The sequence below is a fragment of the Nicotiana tabacum genome, chromosome 7, assembly GCF_000715075.1.
Source record: "Nicotiana tabacum cultivar K326 chromosome 7, ASM71507v2, whole genome shotgun sequence".
NCBI classification, from domain to species: domain Eukaryota; kingdom Viridiplantae; phylum Streptophyta; class Magnoliopsida; order Solanales; family Solanaceae; genus Nicotiana; species Nicotiana tabacum.
Window position 1 is genome coordinate 134,296,002 of NC_134086.1, and position 21,156 is coordinate 134,317,157.

The window sequence follows — 21,156 nt, forward strand, 5'->3', positions numbered from 1 at the left end:
CGCTGTTCGCAGGCCTTGGCTCTCCACCTTACTTTCCAGTTGTATTTCGGTGGTTCCCCTAGACAGTATATTAGACTATGTATTTTCCTTAGACGCTCATGCACTCAGTGACACCCCGGTTTGGGGCTGGATTGTATCTGTTCTTGGAAATTTCTTATGTTTCAAATGGTTCTTTAACTGTTAAAAGCTTCCGTAAATATTTTCAAACTTATTATTATTGTGTTGATTGTTGAGTTGAGGCTAACCTAGTTTCACGATAGGCGTCATCACGACGGGTCGGGTTTTGGGTCGTGACAGTAACTCAGATACAATCTTATCTTGAACTTCAATACTTGGAACCAATTTCTTAATACAAGCATATAGTCCATTCATTACTTCTCTAAAATTCTCAATGGCTGGATCTTGATAGAAATACTCGGGATTCAAATAATGTCTAGCGGCATGTAATTGTTGATGCAATTGGAATTCCAATCTTTGATCAATGATCTCAAAAATATTTTTGTACTTCACAGACTCCTCAAATGATTTTGCAATGGCTTCTTTAGCTCTATCTATAGCTTCATAAATATATCCCATAGCAAGATTTTTCTCAATGTCAACTAATCGTAAGACTTTAAAAAGAGGTCACATTATCTTCAATATATAAACAACTTGATTCCAAAATGCAGGCATTAATATAATATGAGTTGTAATTTGATTCCAAAGCTCGGTACATATGATTTGTAACCGGCTTGAGAGGAAGTGTTAGATAATTATGTAAATAATATGAATTAGTCCTAGTCCCACATAGAATAGGAGTATGATATGTATTGTATAAATATGACACATTATATTATAATTAAATGGAAGATCAATAATATTTTCTCCCGTGCTTTCTCGCAATACTATCAAGACTGATCCAGGATGAAGTAAATGTTTGTTAACCGAATCATGCCTATCAACAACTTTTTTCTGGTTTGTTTAAATCTTCCAAAATCAGACAATTTGATTTGATGCTTTTATCAAATTAATTTGATTCAAGTCCAAAAGGAACAATTAGTGCCAAGAGTCCATAATAGTATCGCGAGTCATGATATTACTATCCAGTTGAGTCTTCCTTATTCCGTAGACAAAATGAGAAGAATTAAACAAATTAAATTGAACGTTTGTTTTTCTTCAAGAGGTTAGTACAACCACCCACTACAGGGAAAATTACAAGAAGAGATACAAACTTTATCAGTTAGAATTGAATGTCACAAGTGCGCAGAATGACAATAATTATGTAACAAAGTGAATTTTTACTCACACAATTAGTAATGTTCCATCTGTACATTAATCTCATAAAGCACAATGTTCAAGCAAGTCGGTGGATATCCATTTACAAGACTTTGGTAACATAGCATAAGGTTGAAAGGTCTGTAACTCTAACAACATTTCCCCAATGGTCCATGTGATGTCATCAGCATTGCATAGCCCGCCTTTTGGGTTGATATGTTAGACTCGGGCGAAGGATTGCAATAGAAGCCCGCCTTTTGGGCTGCAAAACCTGCTTTGCTCCTTGAGGTGATGGTCTAACTACAGCAATAGATCCTCGCCTTGGTTTCAGAATTGCCGTTGTCGTTGATGTGCTTGCTGAATTTTCCTTGCCATGTGATGGCACAAATGACTTCCTAGCTTTTGCTGGACGAGGAAGAGGGGAGGGTGGGGGCAAAAGATTGCTGGTTCTTAGTGGCAATCTCAGTGCTTTTGAAGGAGCCAGTGATGGTTTCTTCTCTGTTATGATCTTCCGTGATTGGCTTAAAGCTGATATGGTAGTGAACTCTCTAGAAATATCAGGGAAAGCGTTGCTTTCTTGTTTTAGACGTGTTCTCCTCTCGTCTGCCAATTGGTTTTCAAGATCACGAACCTGTTGAGAAATTGAAAAGCTCAGCTCTTTAGAGTCTTTTCGGAAAAGATTAGACATTTACACTGCAAATGTGACACTACCAGATAGTTTTAAGAAACTCCATTAAAGAAGCTAATTTCTTTCCTACCCTGTCCTGAAGATTTCTGCATGTCTGTTCTCTGCTAGCAAGCTTCAGCTGCAGAAACTGCAAATTGTCCTGCAATTTTTGGGTTTCCTTCTCATCTTGTTTGGCTTTTTCTGCCTGTTGATGAGTATCACAGTATTAGCTGAACAACATTTTAGTGGAAACGTATGTTCATTGAAAGAGGTGTTTGTTTATAACTACCAGTAGTTTATGCTTCATGAGCTCTACAAGATCTGTCTGTTTGCGAGCAGGGCCATGTTCAACTCCTCGGACTCGACTTGCAAAATTCAAAGAGCATAGAGTTTCTCCCAAATCTGTCGTACTAGGGCTGATTTGGACAAACATGACCGCCTTGCAATCTCCTCCTGCATTAGAGATTAATTTGCTCTTTCATCAGGTTAATTTGGAATTTAAACTGATGGCTTAATATTTTTAACTTTCACAAAATTCAGAATTATCTAATAAGATACAGATGCTTTAAAGAGTTATCACATGCACAAATGAAAGGAGAAATACCTGTATGGAATGTGAGCTGTCTTAGAGGCTAGTGCAGAAATGACATCCCCAAGTGCAGACAATGACTTGTTTATGAACTGTGACTCTTTCAACCTCTCACCTTCAACTGCTAGCCGTCCCACGCGCTCACTGCCAGCGAGGTCAACAAGCCAAAGGTGGCTCCTAGTCCTCTGGCCGTTAATCAAGTTGTCCCCCACAACAGTCACCCGCAGTAAGCTAAGGTAAAAGTGACAAAGAAAGTGTGATTCTTCATTGATGAGACTAATAGCGGATAGTAAAACTAAATTCTTTGAAATTTGTCTAAACTAAGGCATTGGCAGGAGAAAGGTAAAGGAAAGAGGAAAGAAGAATGTGAATCCAGAGTAAAAGCTGTTAATCATACCAGTGAGAACGGCTGCTAAGCTCGTTAGCACTAGTTGATCCAACAGATCTAGCCCGGCTTCCGGACTTGAGCAGTTCCCATACTTCATCTGTACCATATACACGAGCTTCCACAAGTCCTGGAACTTCCTGAGTTCCCTCGGCCGATTGTTTTATCTCCAACCTGTTTAATGTTTCAATATAAAATCATTTCTTTAAAATACATACACAGAGACACACATAGATATTCTCTTTCTTTAATAGATTCTGGCTCACTAAACTTTACTCACTGGTACTGTGAGCCAATTTACTAGTATTTTCTCCGAGCTGAGCCCTCATATCATATTTATCCAAAGCACTGTTTCTAATTCCATCTTGCAGAGCAACTTTAATGAATTATGAAGCCTGTTTCTGATTATATAAAAATGCATAAAACATAATTAACCGAGTCGATATCGTGTTTTTGGGAGAAAGGCTTTTCTTTAAAAGATACTATTCGCCTGACTTTAGCTACTGTGAAAAAATATATACTAATGAGATCAATTTTTGAAGTTCTGATATTATTGAAACTTGATTAGTCAATTATTTTTAACACTTTCCAGAAACAATTTTTACAGTTCAAAATATGCCCAATGTGATCTCCAAATCTAGCACATACATTTACTTTGGTATCTTTTTACATTGTGGAGACAGATTATATGCCAAACCAGAATGATGTTCTTATCTAGCCATAACCAGCATTATGGTCTTAACTGTCAAAGCTTGAAAGCACAACCAAGCCAGTAAAATGAAGAGCTTAGGAACTTACTTCTTAGCTGGTTGATTTGAGTTCTCTATCAGGAGGTCTCTTATCTTCTCATTATAAACCTCTAACATGCTGACGGACAACTCATATTTCATGATACTGCTTCTCTCACTAGATAAGCTAAATAGCTTCTCTAAAGTCCGGTAGTTGACTCCTCTATTTTCTGGTGTCCCTTCCATGGTGAACGTCTTCCCTGTCCCAGTTTGTCCATAGGCAAATATGCAGACATTATATCCATCCAAAACAGAGGTCACAATGGGCATAGTTTGAGCAAAGACGGCATCTGCATTAGAAAATTACAGAGTTTAGAAGTCAAATTGCAACAAGCTATAGAAAAATTCCATACAAAAGAATCTTGGATATGCACATCAAATCACAGATACCGACTTACCTTGGTTGTCCTCAGGTTTGAACACATAATCAAACTTGAACTGCTTCTTAGAGGAACCTGCACAGATCTGCAGTTCATTTTCATGAGATGGATCAAATTCAACCACAGATGTTGGTCCATCTGCAATTTCATCTGAATTTAAAGGTCTACACCTACAGAAGACCCTGATATTTCCTTTGAGCTCGATCACTTCATTGTATAGACGTTTTCTTTCAGTACACTCTTCCAGATACTTCTTCTTCAGCAGTTCACACTCTTCATCATACTTCTTTTTTAGAAGTTCATGTTGGACACCTGATATTGCCAAAGAGACCACAAATAGATCAGAATTGATAGCACACAACTGTATAAAATACCAGTTATGAGATGTTCTTCATACTCATGTGCTGAAGAACGTTAGAGGCTTCAGAACCAGGAAAAGAGTCCATACTCATGCCCTTGACTTCATTACGTAATGCTGCCTGCTCTTTCCTCAGGTCCTAAAAACAAGTAATTGTTATGAATAATAATAATACTTGTTATATCTCCATTAAAACATATAGAAGGAAATAGTTAACATCTTACGAGCACTTTGTTTCTAAGATCTTCAATCTTTGTAAGAATTGGAAGAGTATGCTCTTGAGATGAACATACTTCTGCAGTAGAATGTGAACCATTACTCTCATCCGCTGACTCAGAAATTCTGTCGACTTTAACTGAACGAATTCAAAAGACAACAATTCAACAAATGTAAGAGGCAAAGGCTATCCATTGACAATGTCTACACTACAGACCAGCAGCTCACTTTATAGCTTTAGGTGGAATCAGGGACTCATATCTTGAAATCGTCTTTGTGAAAAGATAGTTAAATTTAGAAGCAAAGTCTGCTACATTTTGCAACTCACAATCCAGGACGGTAAATCAGGCATAACAAAGTCAGACATCCTAACTTTCTCCACATTCATTGAATAACAAGGAGGCAACTAATTAGCTAATTCTTTACGGTTCCGAACAGTTTCAGTAGCAAAAACAAAGAAAAATGCGGCAGAGTCTACGCAACAGCTAATTAATTCTTTTAATTATTCCCATCACACAGAAAAAAGTAAAGAATCAAACAATTGACTTAGTCAAATATAAAACAACAAACAGAGGTAAAAAGAGAAAACGAACCCCCATTTGGAATGGTTGAAGCCTTCAAATTGTCCCCAGAAATGGTGACTGCTTGATCAAAATTGTCGCATAGCTTTTCCAGGGTTCGAACTAAAAAAAAAACACAGAATTTTGAAATTTTATAAACAATATAGATCTCGGTAAGGAATTTGTACGAAAGAAAGAAAGAGGGAGAGAGAGAAAAAAAAGTACCGTCCATTGTGAGTATATCAGCAACTGTGAAATCAGTGAAGATGAAGAAGTAGTATGAGGAGGAGAAGATTTGCAGAAATGGAGTGATGAATTGGGGAGAGGGAAATGGGAGAATGTGGAGGGAGAGATTTGGGAATTTGATTCTTCAACGGTCTACAATAGGGTTTGAATTTGTTATGGTAGGATTCTCAAGTTTTTTGAATCAATCTGGGCCGTCGGATTTATGGGGAGCTACCTTTAATGGCTTCATCTCCTCAAGGAGCGTCTAGATGACGGGGCAAACCGGACTCAATCCGGATCTATCCGTTATTTCGAATTACTCTTCTAAAATTGCACTACTCTATTATATATAACGAAAAAAATGAAATAAAACTTATATGATCCTCTTATCTATTTTTTTTTCTTTCTTTTATTTATCTTTGTCCTTTTTCCCTTCCGAACATGCTATACTTCTTTTATTTCTTCATAGTATATGTAATACGTGTTAGAAGTTATATAGATATGTGCAATCATATAGTACAATATATTTATTTATTTATGGCATTAGCTTATACTAATTAGCAAGATATCCAATATTTTTCGTGTTATAATAAATTTTCGTGTTAATTTGGCACTAACTTAGCAAAATAAGTATATATATATATATATGTATACTATGAAGAATTAAACGAAGTATAGCATGTTCGGAAGGAAAAAAGGACAAAGATAAATAAAAAAAAGAAAAAAATAGATAAGAGGATCATATAAGTTTTACTTCATTTTTTTTCTTATATATATACCCATATACACACTTAAAAACAATATAGATAAAATGAATTCTCATGTTGCTTTTTCGTTTGAGAGATAATTCATTATTTTCATATTAGACTAAAGTTTTTATATAAACAAAAACAAGTGATCACCAATAAAATATAAGAGGTCGTCATAAGATTACCAAAATAAGCATTGAATTGAAATTAAAAGATTGCTCAATCTTTTCTTTGAATTAGACTTGACTCGTTAGCGGGACTTCATACATGGATGAATGTGAATTAGAGAGAAACAACAACAACAACCCAGTAAAATTTCACAAGTAGGGTCTGGAAAGAGTAGGGTGTATGCAGATCTTATTCCTACCTCGAAGGAGTATAGATGCTATTTTCAAAAGACCCTCGGCTCAAGAATTATATAAACAAAAACAAGTGATCACCAATAAAATATAAGAGATCGTCATGAGATCACTAAAATAAGCATTGAATTGAAATTAAAAGATTGCTCAATTTTTCCTTTGAATTAGACTTGACTTGTTAGCTGGACTTCATACATGGGATGGGATGAATGTAAATTAGAGAGAAACAACACCAATAACAACCCAGTAAAATTTTATAAGTGGGGTTTGGGGAGGGTACGGTGTACACAGACCTTACCTTCTATAAGTGGGGTCTGGAGAGGCCTGTACTCCGGAAGGGTAGAGATGCTATTTCCAAAAGACCCTCTTTCAAGAAGAAGAAAATAAACAATAGACAATAGATCATGACAACAACATAAACCAGCAAAATAATATTAGCATCTTAAGAAATAGAAAATAGAGGTAAAAGTGAATTAGAGGGAATTTTTATTTTGCAAATTTCATTCATTTTATCCTCCATTTTTTTTTATTTCTTGGACCAAATTGTCAATTTAAGACAAGTTTTGTGGCTCTCCATTTCTTTCATATTTAACTGTACCACTTCACAACTTATCTCGTCTACGTGGGAGGTTCGTGTGGAGCACTTGGAAGCTCCAATGGCATCTTCTTCATATTCAAGCCTCTCATGGTGTTCTGCTCCAATACCCAAACCATCCCCCACAATTCCCTTACCATCATCTCTTTTTCCCTCAAATGCTCGTGGGTTTACTGGAATTTTACCCCAAAAATCCATTTCCAGCTCAAGAGCTCAAGCCAAGTTTGACAAATTTCAAGGCCAAGATAATCTTGAACAAGACTCCACAGAGCCAGCTCTTTTAGACCCACAATTGCAAACAATTGAGGAAGAGGAAGAAGAAGATGACGAGTGGGTTTGAAGCTTTCTTATCTTTAGTAATCATTAATTCATGTCAATCAAAAGAATATTGTAACTCATATGGTGCTCTCTATTGAAAGGAGCCTTGGCGTAACTAGTAAAGTTGTATCCATTTGACCAGGAGGTCACGGGTTCGAGCCGTAGAAACAGCCTACGGACCTTTATGGTAAAGGTCCGGCCCTTCCCGGACCGCATAGCGGGAGCTTAGTGCACGGGCTGATGGTGCTGTCTATTAGATATTTTCAAGAGCAGGTATAGAAGTGACGGTTAATGGCGTGATATTCTTCCTTTTGCTTTTTCATCCTTTTCAGTTGTCTGCCTTCGGATTTGGAGGGTGCCGTTCAGCAGTCGGGCCAAGCAACTGCCACTTTTGTATCTTCAGGAGGAATGAGAGCCATAGTATGTATTAGCAAGTCTACATTTTATACTAATGCAGTTTAATTGATTGTCAATTATTTCTGTCGCTAACAATTAGATGATGAATTTCAAAATTATTTGTTGCCCCCTCTTAGGCCTTATTTGTTTGTACTTAATGGAGGTCTGAATCTTAATCATTCAGATCTCATACATTAAGTGCGTTTATTTTTAAAATCTGAATCTTAATTATTCAGATCTTAATCATTAAGTGTGTTTGTTTTTTTACTTCACAACCACTTAATGGATCTGAATATGTCTGTATGATTAAGATCTATAACAGAGACTCAATTTCATTAAGATGTCATCACATATTCATTATTAACTGCCGCCACCGCGTACCATTATCAACTACCACCATGCCGCCACCACCACCATACTCAACCACCGCCACTAACCCCACCACCACCACCATGCCACCATCATCCTCAATCATAGCCGCCACCATTATCAACCATCACCACCCACTATCCCCACCACTCCGACCACCATCATTCTCACCCACAATCAACACTCATTCACTTCAACTACCACAACTGACCACACCATCACCATCAACAACCACAACCGGTACTGCCCATCTTATAACCTACCACCCACCACCTTCCTCAGTCACAACTATTACCACCACCCGCCATTATTAACTATCACCACCCACCACCACCATCCTCAATCATAATCGCCACCACTGCCAATCACTACTAGCTACTAGCATGAACCACCATCATCAATCAAAACTACCACCAACCACCGCCTCTAGTCGACATTCACCCGTTAGTCATCACCACCAACGACTATCATATTTTTAAAAACTATATATTTTATTGATAGAATATTAGATTAGTTAGTATTTCATTTGAATTTTATGTTTATTATTTTTCAAATAAAGATAATTTTATACATTCAGATGTCAAAAATCAAACAGTCTTAATTATTTCTATTCGGATCTTAATACACATCTTAACATATTCAGATGTGTATTCAGATTCAGACGTCTTAATCTTAAAAAAAACAAATGAGGCAATCAGTTATATGCTGCGCCATTCTTCAATTTAACATTCTGCCATTCACCTTTTGTTGTGCCCTCAACTCCTGCAAATTTAGTACATTATCAGAATCCCGCTGTCTTTTTAATCATGTCAGCATAAAGTGATAAGTACATTATAATCAGAGCTGAGGGATTAACATATATTTTCTGATCCTTCTGCTATATTATGGAAAAGTTATGCATAATGCTCTATGGACTCCTAGCACTATTTCTTGTTTGGCCATTAATAGTACCGGTTTATGCATGATGCATTAACCATGAGTCCTAAACTAACCAGCGGAAGTCCAATGTGACTTTCTTCCTCAGGTTGAGCTCTTAATACCACAGCTTCAGTTTCTTGACGATGAGGGTGCACAAGCTGAATTATGGGAACTATCAAGGGTATTTTTGGAAACACTTATTGAGGAGACAGGATGCCAGGTTAACTTCAAAGTTGCCATAACACTAGTATCAAGATTTCGCGACATACTCCCGTTGCCCCATTTATATGAATGTAAAATGACTGGACAGGGAGTTTGGCCTATTATACATAACTGAGATTGGTTCTAGGTTCCGGGCCCCGTTTTTATCTTTTCTATCTTGTCCCGTACTATAGACAAGGATAGACTTAGCTCTTTGTCATCCATGTTCAATTACTAAGATGTAAAACTTTCATTGCTAGAGAGTTAAAGCCATTTTTCCAGATGCTGGAGCTGCGGCACTTCTAAAATATCGGTGGAAAGATGCTACATTTGGATTCTCCAGGTATACTTTGTTAGATGAGTATTATCTATGAATGATTTGATTGCTTCCTAAGTTATAAGAGTTCCTGAATTGGTTTCTCTGTCAGTGGAATACCTGAATACAGTTCCTTCTAACTATGAGATTGTAATATGATATGAAAAGTAGATTGTCTAACATTTCGTTATTGTTCGTGGTGTACTTACTGATCCAGTCTAGGTGATCGGAAGCCAGTCACTAGGGAAGACGAAATTGTTGTCATGGTAGTTCCTGATTATCAGATGCTGGGATATGTAGAAAAAATTGCATCCGATCTCTCAGATGACCCGGTACCCTTATGATTTTGGCTTTATACTTGTGTCTCTTGTTTATTCAACAACTACTATCTCTCCTTCTCTCTGTCTCTTCGTATGAACAGTTAAAGTGACAACTTAACCTCAAAGTACTTGATCTAAAAGTCATCACTAATTGTTTATCTAAAAGTCATTATAGTACACTACTAGCTTTATTCTTGTCTGCCACAATGGAGAAGACAATACATTACTTTTTGAAACTAGTGATAACTGGTTGCGTAAAACGTGGCCTTAAAATGAGGCGTTATTCTTTATCACTAATTTATACGTTCTCCTTGATCTTCTTCCTCATTACAAAAATAGATCCTACAAATATCTGGTTTTAATAATAGGAGCTACGACTACACAAGTTCTCAAAAATGTGAGGAATGGAACTTTATATAAGCTTTTGCTCTTCAAGCTTTTCAAAACAAACCTATTCCCACTACCGATAGTAGTAGCATCTAGTCTAGAGGAATACAAGTCGCAGGCTATTTGATTGCATGCTAGCGTCTGTTTTTCTTGATTCTCACATGCTTAAATTGAACCTGTGTTATTCTTCAACGTTATTTTCTGTTTTTTGTTAATAGTCTGTGGTTATTTTGTTAGCCTAGGCCTCTTATCATGTGGAACCCTCGTCTGATTAGTGAGGATGTCGGAGTGGGGATCAATGTACGTAGGCTGCGGCGCAATTTTTTAAGGTAACTTTGGTTTATGATAGGAAAGTTTTGCTTCAGTTCTGAAATTCAGTTAGGTATTGTGTGTTACAGCTCAGTCGTCCTATAAGATTTATTTATGTCATTCAGCACAGATAGGGCTCTTTATGATTTGGCTCTACTATTATATTTAGCTGATCTCTAGTGTGTTGACCAAATGTTTCTATCATATGTAGTTTTAAACTCTCATGCATGAGCAAGCAATTGTTATGCCCCACCTTCATTATCCTCGGGTTGAATATGATCTACTAATGCAAACAATGTGGTTCCTCACGGTAACCACTGACTGCACAAGTTAATGATTGTACAACCACCATTCATCTTCATGCCGTTGAGCAACTTCTAAGTTTCTAATAAAAATTGCTTCCCATATGATTTGTCGTTGATTAGTGGTTCTCTTCTTCAACGGAACTTCTTGTTTTATACTCAACCTTACACCATCTTTGCTTGGGGATGTATTTTCCATCTTTTCTTGTCAATGTGAACTTGCCACTGTATATAACTTTACCATATTCTGACAGCAACAATGTATATTTTTCGCTGCAGCACCTTCACTGTTGCGTACTCGATGAGACCTCTAGCATCTGGTGCTGTATTTAGATGTTATCCCGGGTAAGGATTCACCTACCTAAATCATTACACTACATGGCTTAAAGGACTGGTCCCTTGTCAAAAAAACATGGCTTAAAGGACTAGTCTCAAGTTACATGCTTATTTACTTATTTTCTGGTTTACTCCAGATTGTGGAAAGTGTTTTATGATGATAAGGACCGACCAAACAGATATCTTCTTGCCAAGGAACAGATCAGCCGTCCAACTACAGAAGATCTGGAGGTCTGTTGCTCCTCTACTTCTATGTATTTAAGTTAGGCTGTAATGAAGGGCTTGTTACACAAATAGCCGGCCAGATTCAATGTTATACTTTTTGTAGCCGGTATACATAGACTATACATTGATTATACACATATATACATACATACATACATACATATATACATACATATATATATATATATATATATATATATATATATATATATATATATATATATATATATATATATATATATATATATATTAAAAGCACGAAGGCCCTTAGCGAAATGTCGTTCACCTTTTTTACCCTTTAAAGATAGATTTCACACTAGACGAAATATTAATTTAATAATTTTCCTAATAGTTAGGACTTTTTATTTTCCTACTATATAGGACTTTGAAATCAACTAAAATTTTAATTATAAAATATTTCCTTATTTGAACTATTTAGGAAGTCCTAATATTTAAGAATTTAAATCAAGCAAGCTTTTATTTATGTAAATTCTTTCCTTGTTTGTATTGAATAAAATAAGTACTAGCGTTTAAGTATGATTCTTCTTTATAGATTAAATAATCCTAATTCCACACAAAGAACATTTATACAAAATTAACTTTGTAATTATGAGTATGTTTCTTTCTCTAGATACAAATGAACCAAAACATTTTTAATAAATTATGAAGCTTAAAATAAAAGAACAAGCCAAATATTGTATTTATCGGAAAACAATGAAGGTTTTGGATTTGAAAAAATTAGTTAGTGTTAGATGGAAGAATTATTTTGAAATCTAACATTTTGGTTAGTTGTCATGTTTTGAATTTAAAAAATAAATATTCTCAAAGGAAAAAAATAATTGTTCATGTTCGAGAAAATTAACATAATAATAAATATAAGTATTTAAAATACCTAATAACCTAATATTTTATAGAGAGAGTTATATAGAGTTAACTGTCACATAGTGAAAATTGGTCTATATACCAACTTTTATACCCTTTGAAAAACTAATTTTTCCTTCAAAAAGTATATCTACGTTTAAAATATTTATCTAACGTGTAGAACTAAACCTAATTTTAATTTTAACATGTATTTTATATTTTTACTGCTTCTAGAATAGTATTAGCGTAGTCTTTTTAGAACCCGTGAATTGCATATAATTTTATTACAATCATAGACACTAGGTTCTTTACTAATTTGTTGAAAATAATTACTATATTTTTTCTTATTAATTAAAGTATATAGCACAATTTGTATTTGCGAGAAAAAATGCATATTTTGTTAGTTAGTTAAATTATTTGTGTTTTTTATAATGAACTTAAGAATATATAAATTTTTAAATAACTTTTACGTAATAACTTAAATGTTCAAGGATTAATGTATTCTTGCTAAAACTAAAAATGAAGAATGATAACTTGTGAAATTAATGTAATAATATTATAAAATTTATAAGTTGAATATATTGACCGACATGATTGAGGGCTTATATGGGGTATAGTTTTTTTTGCTTATTGTGTTAACTAGATAGGTTCAACAACTACTATTGTCAAGAACTTATATTTTTTCTACAATATTTATTTCATCACTCAAACATAATTTTTAATAGAATATTTATGTAATATTTTAATAGTTCATACTCACCTAGATAGTGTTCACCGCACAATGGTTCGTATTTTTACCCTCTAATAATAGCTTTCATGTTGCACAAAATAATAATTTAAGTTATTTTTCTAAATTGTACAAATCACCATTTAATTATTTTCCTAATATTTATGAATAATTGCTTAATTATTTTCCTAACTCTTAGGACTTTGATCTAAAAAATTATGTTATGTGATTGGAGTCCTTCATATAATCTCTATTTAGATTTAATGTATTGAATTCCAAGCATTTCACGAGTATTTTTTTATATTGGGCTTACGAGTATTTTTTTGTTATAAAAATTTAGGCGATTATTTCTTGGTGTATGTGTCCTTATTTTCATCTTTTTTTCCCCAGTTTTAGGAGTACTTTTTCAAGATTTACGAATATTTCTTTTAAACAATAAAATGCTCATTGAATTATTTTTCTCATATTTATAATTTTAATATATATCAACTAAACTTTTGTTATTATACTTGGGAGTAAGAATAAATATTTAGCAATCACAAACGTAGTAATCTCAATCAATCCCCATTTTTCCAAAATTGAAGTACCAAGCTTAAATAAGAAAATATTTTAATTTTAAGAAAATAAAAGAAAAAGTGTTGGTAATATTCAAACACTAATGGTTGTACTAACATAAAAGTCCAAAAGTGATGTCATAGCAATTTTTTATTACACTAAATGTAGAATTCTTATTGGATAAAAATTATAATTACAGTTAAATATTTAAACTTTGAATGAGCTAATACAAATATTTCAATCAACAACAAAAAAATTCTCTTTAACGTTAAGATCAGTCCTAATTAACCAAAAAAATCTTTGCTTTAACTAATTTGCGAAAAAATCCAAGTGATTCTTTTTAAAACTTATAATAAAATCGATTATAATTTAGAAGTAAGAGTCAAACTATTAAAAATGCAAAAGTTAAAATAATAAGGATAAAATATTATAAGACAAAATACATTTTAAGTGAGTTGCCATTAGTTAATTTTCTTTCTTTTGGTATTCATTTAAATAAATGGCAACTCCCTATACTTTTCTAGGTACAAAGTTACTTATTTTAAAATATTAACTTAATGTAGACATTTTAAAACTAAGCATTTGATAAATTGATTTACATGTTCTTCGTATACTCATATTTCATTGATTGACGCTAAGCACACGTGCTACACATATTTACTTTTTCTAGCAGGTATACATAAATTATATATTATTTATACATAGTTATACATATGTTATATACTAATTATACATATATTATACATCCATCGGCTATTTTTAGTTTAAGAGATTAGGTGGACGGCTATTTGGGTTAATTCTTCTTATAGTAGTTATACATTCTCTAGAAGTCTATAGTTCAGTGTAAGAAATATGCAACTGGTAAGTCTTTCGTTGTTGGCTCCTGTAGCATTGTAATCCTTACCTTTTGTAATTTAACTGTTTATAAGTTTCCCATACTATGATCTCTCTCTCTCTCTCTCTCTGATACTTCGTGCTGATCTTTCTCAGATAATATTTGGAGGTGTGGATGAGAAGGAAGAGAACGGTCCCTCACTGTTGGATCAAGCAGCTGGAATCTTCTCTTCTATAAACCGCTTCATGAAAGTCATTTCAAGATAGACCGTGCCATCACCTTTTAACTGAGAGGCATAATGCTGAGTATTCAACTAAATCAGTGTACAGTCAACACCAGGAGCCTTTCGCAATGCACTCCCTCATATATGAACACATCTGGATGTCTTCTAGAATGGATTACCAGAGTACAGATTAAACGAGTGCATTCAGTTTTCATGATCAGAGTTATCATGGTGAATTTGAAGGAACTGTTTTGCTATACATGCATGTAAACTTCATAGGACCCTTGATATAATACTATCAAGACTGATCCAGGATGAAGCAAAATGTTTGTTGACCGAATCATGCCTATCAACAACTTTTTTTTTTTTTTGTTTAAAGAAGAAAGTGACTCTTCCCAAATAGCAGCATAACAGTTCACTTTTCATAAACCAGACAACTTGATTTGATCCTTTTATCAAATTAATTTGATTAAGTCCAAAAGGAACAGATTAGTGCCAAGTGTCCATAATTTTTATTTTTTATTTTTCATAAGAGTCTATAATAGTATCGTGAGTCATGATATTACTGTCCAGTTGAGTCTTCCCTATTCCTCACATGACGGATTTTGGCATGTCAGCCCAAAGGAAGTATTTCCCCTATTCACAGAAAATAGAAAATTTAGTGAACCAGAGGAACTGATACATCTGATAAGATCCCTCTAAGAAGAGAAGGAACATACTTTTGCTTTTGATCTGTAAATGGTTTTGCTTGCACCTTTTTGGTGGTTGCTGCTATTTATCAATACAATTACCAATTCTCAAACAGTATTTCCCCATCTCATAATATAGAATAAAACATATTCGTGGCTGCAATTTGCAACAGTCAATCATAATACACATATAATACATTGCATTGGTCAGCCACCAGTTCACAAATGACTACCACAGGCTGCACAAAAGTTCAGAGGTATCTTGAAAATCGATTAAAAATTCCTTCTCATCACTATCCATGCAATGTAGAATGAACCTATTATCTGGTACATACCCTTCATCTCTCATGTGTCTAAACAATTCCACCAAGGTGGAATAAATGATCATGGCTCTGGGATGCATTTGATCCGCAACTACGAAACTATGGACTTCCTTCTCAATCTCTATCCAGCTTGTCCCTGTCTCCTTTGCCACTCCCATTTCCTTCATTTTCCTGATAGTTCTAGCTCTATCTTTCCATCGCCCCCTGGAAGAATATATGTTTGCCAGTAGAACATATGGCACAGGATTATCAGGTGAAACCAAGACCCATTGATCAGCTGCATATTTTCCCATCTCAGCATCACCATGAATACTACAGGCACCAAGCAATGCCTGCCAAATAAGTATGTCTGGCTTTACTGGTATCCCCTCAATGAAACTCTTGGCTTCACTTAGCAGTCCAGCTCGACCAAGCAAGTCAACTACAGCCGCATAATGCTCCATTCTAGGAGTCATCCCATAGATATTCTGCATAGATTCAAAGAATTCCATACCCTTGTTTACTAGCCCTACATGACTACAAGCATGAAGCAGAGAGATGAATGTAACATCAGTTGGATCTACACCATCTGACCTCATCTCTTCATATAACTGGAGTGCCCTATAGCCATTCCCATGACGAGCATAGGCTGCAATTATGGAATTCCAAGAGACTGAATTTCTTCGAGCTATACTATTAAAGATTTCAACAGATTCCTCCAGTTGACCGCACTTGGAATACATGTTAATGAGCCCATTACTTACAAACGAATTTGAAATGAAACCTTTCTTGATGATTAATGAGTGCACTTGCTTACCAAGACCCAAAGAAGTATCGCTACCAAAGACACCAAGAACGGCTGACACTACATCAGGGTCAATGTCAACCCCTGATTTGACCATTTTCACAAAAATCTGCAGTGCCTCTTCTTCATATCCATTTTGGGCAAACCCCACAAGCATAACTGTCATAGCAATTGTGTCAAGAACCTCTGCGGACTCAAACATCTGCCAAGCATCTTGTACACTGCCACACTTGGAATACACATCCATCAATGCACTCTCTATATACAAATCTGAATGAAACCCCAACTTCAAAACAATCCCATGAATTTGACGAGCCTCCACGAGTGCCTTGATGCCAGAACACGCCAACAGTGCACTTAAGTATGTCAAATAATTAGGCACAACGACAGCACCTTGCATCTTCACAAACAAATCCAAGCTTTCCTCACAAAATTCATTTTGAGCAAGACCAGAAATCACAGCTGTCCAAGAGATAACATTCCTCACACCCATCTCATCAAAAACCTGTCTGCCCAAATTAGCACATCCGCATCGAAAATAAGAAGTAATCAATGCATTACTAACAGATATTTCCCTCTCCATGCCGCTCAAAACAACCAACCCATGCATCATCTTGTTAAGACCAAGAAAATCAAGCCCATCACAAGCTGATAAAATTGTAGTTAAACTGGCATGATCAAACTCAAAACAACCAGAACCCATCATTTCTTTGAAGTACCCAAATCCCATTTTAAAATTCCCATTATTTATAAATCCTGAAACAAGTGAGTTCCATGAAACCGTATCTTTCATGGGCATTTCGTCAAACACTTGGGCAGCATCATATGTCCTACCACATCTAGCATACATTGTCAGAAGAGAGTTCCATACTACAAGCGCATTCCGGGTATTAAACTGATTTCCTAAGTAAACAAATTGTGGGTCTTTGAGAACGAAGGCATGGATGGACGAACCAAGACGAACATTGCGTTCCCTTCCACAAGTTGAAAGGAGGAGGCTTATTCCTCGTGAGCAGGTTAGGTTCATTTTTTAGCATAGTTTAATTTTAAAACATCTACACGGCAAATTAGATACGTTATGATCATGAACATTGGGATAAGCTAGTTTTCATGCATGATGTTAAATTAATTCGCTAGTATCTAATAAAACAGGGACTTCAGCAGAGGAAAAGCTTTGCATTTATTAGTTTCTAAATTGTGTGTTTTAGAATAAAAAGAAGCAATTCCTTATTGGCTTAATGTATAAAACGTTGAAGGTAAATCTATCGCTTAAACAATTCCATTGGAAAATTAGATTAAAAGAAAGATTTATTGTTGCACCTTGGCAAGAAATTTAGAACTTAGAACTTAAACTTATTGGCAGTTCAATTTGGGTAACATGTCATTAATTAGCCATCTCGCCAACCATTTGTATGCTTGATGTGTCAAATGAATTCCGTCCCAACCGATGTAGGTACTAGGGTCAGCACAGATTGGCACTCCTGGAGATCCACATAGTTTACGTATGTTAAAATTATAGTCTCCTCCCATTCCACAACAAGCTTTTTGTAAGGAGCTTTTGTCAAATCCTGCAGTGTATTTTAATTAAGAAAGTTTTTAGATGCATATACGTTTCAATAATTTTACATACATATGTGGTTTGAATTTTTTTTTTTAATACACTTTTTGATAAATAAGTGCATTTTAAAAATTGGCTGCAGAGGAAGAAATTGAAAAACAAAAAAAAGAAGAAGTTATGATTAAAAATAGGAAAACCAATTTTTTGAGCCCTTACCAAGACTGACGGCATTGTGTAGAAGCCAGAGATAGGCATTGTAGTAGTCACCATAAATCAGTGTAATTTTTGGATACCTTTTCTTCAAATCTTGAATGGCTTGTTGCAAATGATGATTGTAGAATACTGCAAAATTATTTAGATCTTTCAAGCAATGGTGCTCGTCGTAGGCAGTTGAGTTCTTTGTCCTGAATTTCGTTAGGTAAATTGGTAAACAACCAATTGGAAAATTGCCAGGAACTGCAATTCGAGTAGCCCCAAAACCAATGACCCTCTGAAAAGAAGCAACTGATCATTAGAAAACAAACTTCAACCAACTGAAAGAAAAGAGGTATGTAACAGCAAAATAAACTCACTCTAACACCATGAATAATGGTTTGAACAACTTCTGGCACCATATTTCGCAACTCTTTCATCGTTTTACCTTGCAATAACCCATGGTTGAAATCATTTCCTCCTACTTCTCCAACTAAGAAAAGAGCCTTCTTTAATTTTGTTGCAACATCTACCAAGAACAAGAAAAAGATCATTTAAACTCAACAACAATAACAACATATCCAGCAAAATTCCACGGGTAGGAAAAAGATCATTTAAACTTGCTTGCCGTTAATTAGTTTATAGGGAGAGACCAAGCAAGTAAACATGCAACACCGTTTCCTTGGAAGTTTCTCTTCAGCGAGGCAAAATACAAAATTGACCGGTCGACTGAAATTAATTGTATTCGCATATAAAAAGCGTATAAAATATGTATTATTTTTGTATATAATACACATATAGAAGTAATATTTATATAAAATATGTATTATTTTTGTATATAATACACATATAGAAGCAATATTTTGTCTACTATTATTATTGGGCAAAAAAAACAGATTTCTCTTGAGCAAATTAATTACCACCTGTGTATGTTTTAAAATGAGAAGACATCCAAGCAAGCTGCACACTTAATGAGCTATTGGTGGCTGCATTAACAATCTTCTTCTTAGCCATGACTTCAGCTGATAAAGCAGTAGCTCCTGCTACTGCAAAATTCACACCATGTCTAAAATTTGCACTTTTAAGCTTGTACGGATTTAGGAGAGGTAAACCAGATCCCAAAGCTGTCAAAAGCAAAAGAATACATATATATAGTCAATCAATCTCATTCCCATTTAAGTTAGTAATTTGTACCTAAATATAGAAACGTGACTAAGGACTATACCAGCCAAACAACAAATTAACCTCTTTTTTCTTCCATTAAATTCTCTAATTAAATCAGGGACACACAAATACTGTAAGATAATAAAGTTTTATACATACATACCTATGAAATCAATAATGAGCATGCCATTAGAACAACGTCCAGTTGTTTTTTTCTGGAAAAAATTCATTCCATAAGGAAGTCTTGCACATGCAGTACGAGCTCCACAAATGCTCTCTCTAATGCAGTTGCCTGTATCAGCAAGTGAATCACCCAACTGATATATTTTATCAAATCCGCATTTCGTCAATCGTGGATTTTGAAGCGTTCGTAGTGATTGAGCACTGCTTTTCTGTTGAAGAACAATGAAACTGAACATGAAAGAAATAACTAGGAGATCATGCACTACTCTTACTGTCAATGCCATGCCCCGATTTTTTCAAAATGAAATCCGGAACTAACTGAAACTTCAGCGTTATAAACATATGCAATCTCGATTAACAGTTTATTGGAGTAGTTAATTTTTTCTTGCAAAAAGCTAACGATGAAAATATTTTAATAATTATAATACAGTAGAATAATAATAGTAATTAATAATTGGTGTACCTAAATTAAAGATAGATTTCCTTGAATAATACACTATCATTAAAAAGTATTGCGTAGTAAACGATCAACAGACCTCTTTAGCTTTCTTCCCTTTTTTCTTACTCCTATAAATAATTAATGACTTCTTTTCTTGAACTACGAAAAGATTTCCTAGAGATACAATAATCTGTACAATCTCGGCTAGCTCTTTTAATTGATTGATACTGTTGACTTTACATCTCACAACTTTGTACACCATCACGTCGAGATTCAAGAACGAACTCTCTATACTGTTCCCTCGTAATTTTTTTAAAAACATTGTACTAATTGGAAAATTTTGCATGCAAGGAGTGATTTTTTTTTTTTTTAAAAAAAAAAACTAGTTTTGTGAAAGTTTGGTTATAAAAAATGTTAAATGATTTTGGTAATACCTTGGTAATGTTGAGTAAGTTTTTAGTTATAAAAAATAGTTTAATAACTTCAGTGCAATAAAATGAAAATTGTATGACCATCTATAAAATTAACGTCGAAATAGTCCCTCCAGGTTGAGTTATATTTACTACTTGATATCTATAAGGTAAATAGATCACGGGCAAAATGTTTTAAAAAAAAAAAAAAGAAACTGAATTGTGATTTTTAGGCACGTATGAACTTTGGATATGAAGCCCTTAATTAATAAAGTTAATTTCACTGAAGGTCATCCAACTAATTCTGTATTTCACAAAAGTCACTTATCTATTTTTTATTACTTAAAAGTCACTCTATTTTACCTTTATAACTTAAAAGTTATTCTAGTTCAAAACCTAAAAAAATCCACCAAAATTTATGAGATGGCATTAAATTTAATAATAATGTCATATGAGCTTAAATAGACCATATCTATGTTAAACCTATTTCTTCAACCCGGTTTGACCTATAACCAAAATGGGTTATTCATATTTTGACTATCTGATTTTGTGTTTGATTTGCAGAGACACAATATGTTGTCTCTTTCTTTTGTCCAAACTATTGCTATAGGCTGTTATGATTGCAGTGTGTGTGGATAACTTCCACTATGCAATTTAATTGTGGGTGTTTCTCACTGAGCAATATTTTTGT

At 34.5% G+C, this 21,156-nt stretch overlaps 3 protein-coding genes and 1 pseudogene across 3 annotated transcripts; 1 reads left to right on the forward strand and 3 right to left on the reverse strand.

The window, feature by feature from the left end:
• Window positions 1-1,300: 1,300 nt before the first annotated feature.
• Window positions 1,301-5,557, reverse strand: LOC107799139 (kinesin-like protein KIN-14S; annotated as a pseudogene).
• Window positions 5,558-7,055: 1,498 nt separating this feature from the next.
• Window positions 7,056-15,123, forward strand: LOC107799142 (uncharacterized). Its single transcript, XM_016622224.2, has 9 exons — window positions 7,056-7,455; window positions 7,776-7,863; window positions 9,233-9,346; window positions 9,588-9,670; window positions 9,861-9,975; window positions 10,588-10,679; window positions 11,241-11,306; window positions 11,435-11,528; window positions 14,656-15,123. Exons 1-9 carry the CDS (start codon window positions 7,187-7,189, stop codon window positions 14,764-14,766), a joined length of 1,032 nt encoding a protein of 343 aa, XP_016477710.2. The 5' UTR covers window positions 7,056-7,186; the 3' UTR covers window positions 14,767-15,123.
• Window positions 15,124-15,546: 423 nt separating this feature from the next.
• Window positions 15,547-17,826, reverse strand: LOC107799140 (pentatricopeptide repeat-containing protein At3g05340-like). The gene has a single exon (XM_016622222.2). It carries the CDS (start codon window positions 17,544-17,546, stop codon window positions 15,642-15,644), a length of 1,905 nt encoding a protein of 634 aa, XP_016477708.1. The 5' UTR covers window positions 17,547-17,826; the 3' UTR covers window positions 15,547-15,641.
• LOC107799141 (GDSL esterase/lipase At5g03980-like) lies at window positions 17,749-19,900 on the reverse strand. Its single transcript, XM_016622223.2, has 5 exons — window positions 19,597-19,900; window positions 19,193-19,393; window positions 18,650-18,798; window positions 18,294-18,567; window positions 17,749-18,087 (listed from the first exon to the last, which is right to left on the reverse strand). The coding sequence occupies exons 1-5, from the start codon at window positions 19,898-19,900 to the stop codon at window positions 17,873-17,875; spliced, it is 1,143 nt and encodes a 380-aa protein (XP_016477709.2). The 3' UTR covers window positions 17,749-17,872.
• Between the last annotated feature and the right edge of the window lie 1,256 nt (window positions 19,901-21,156).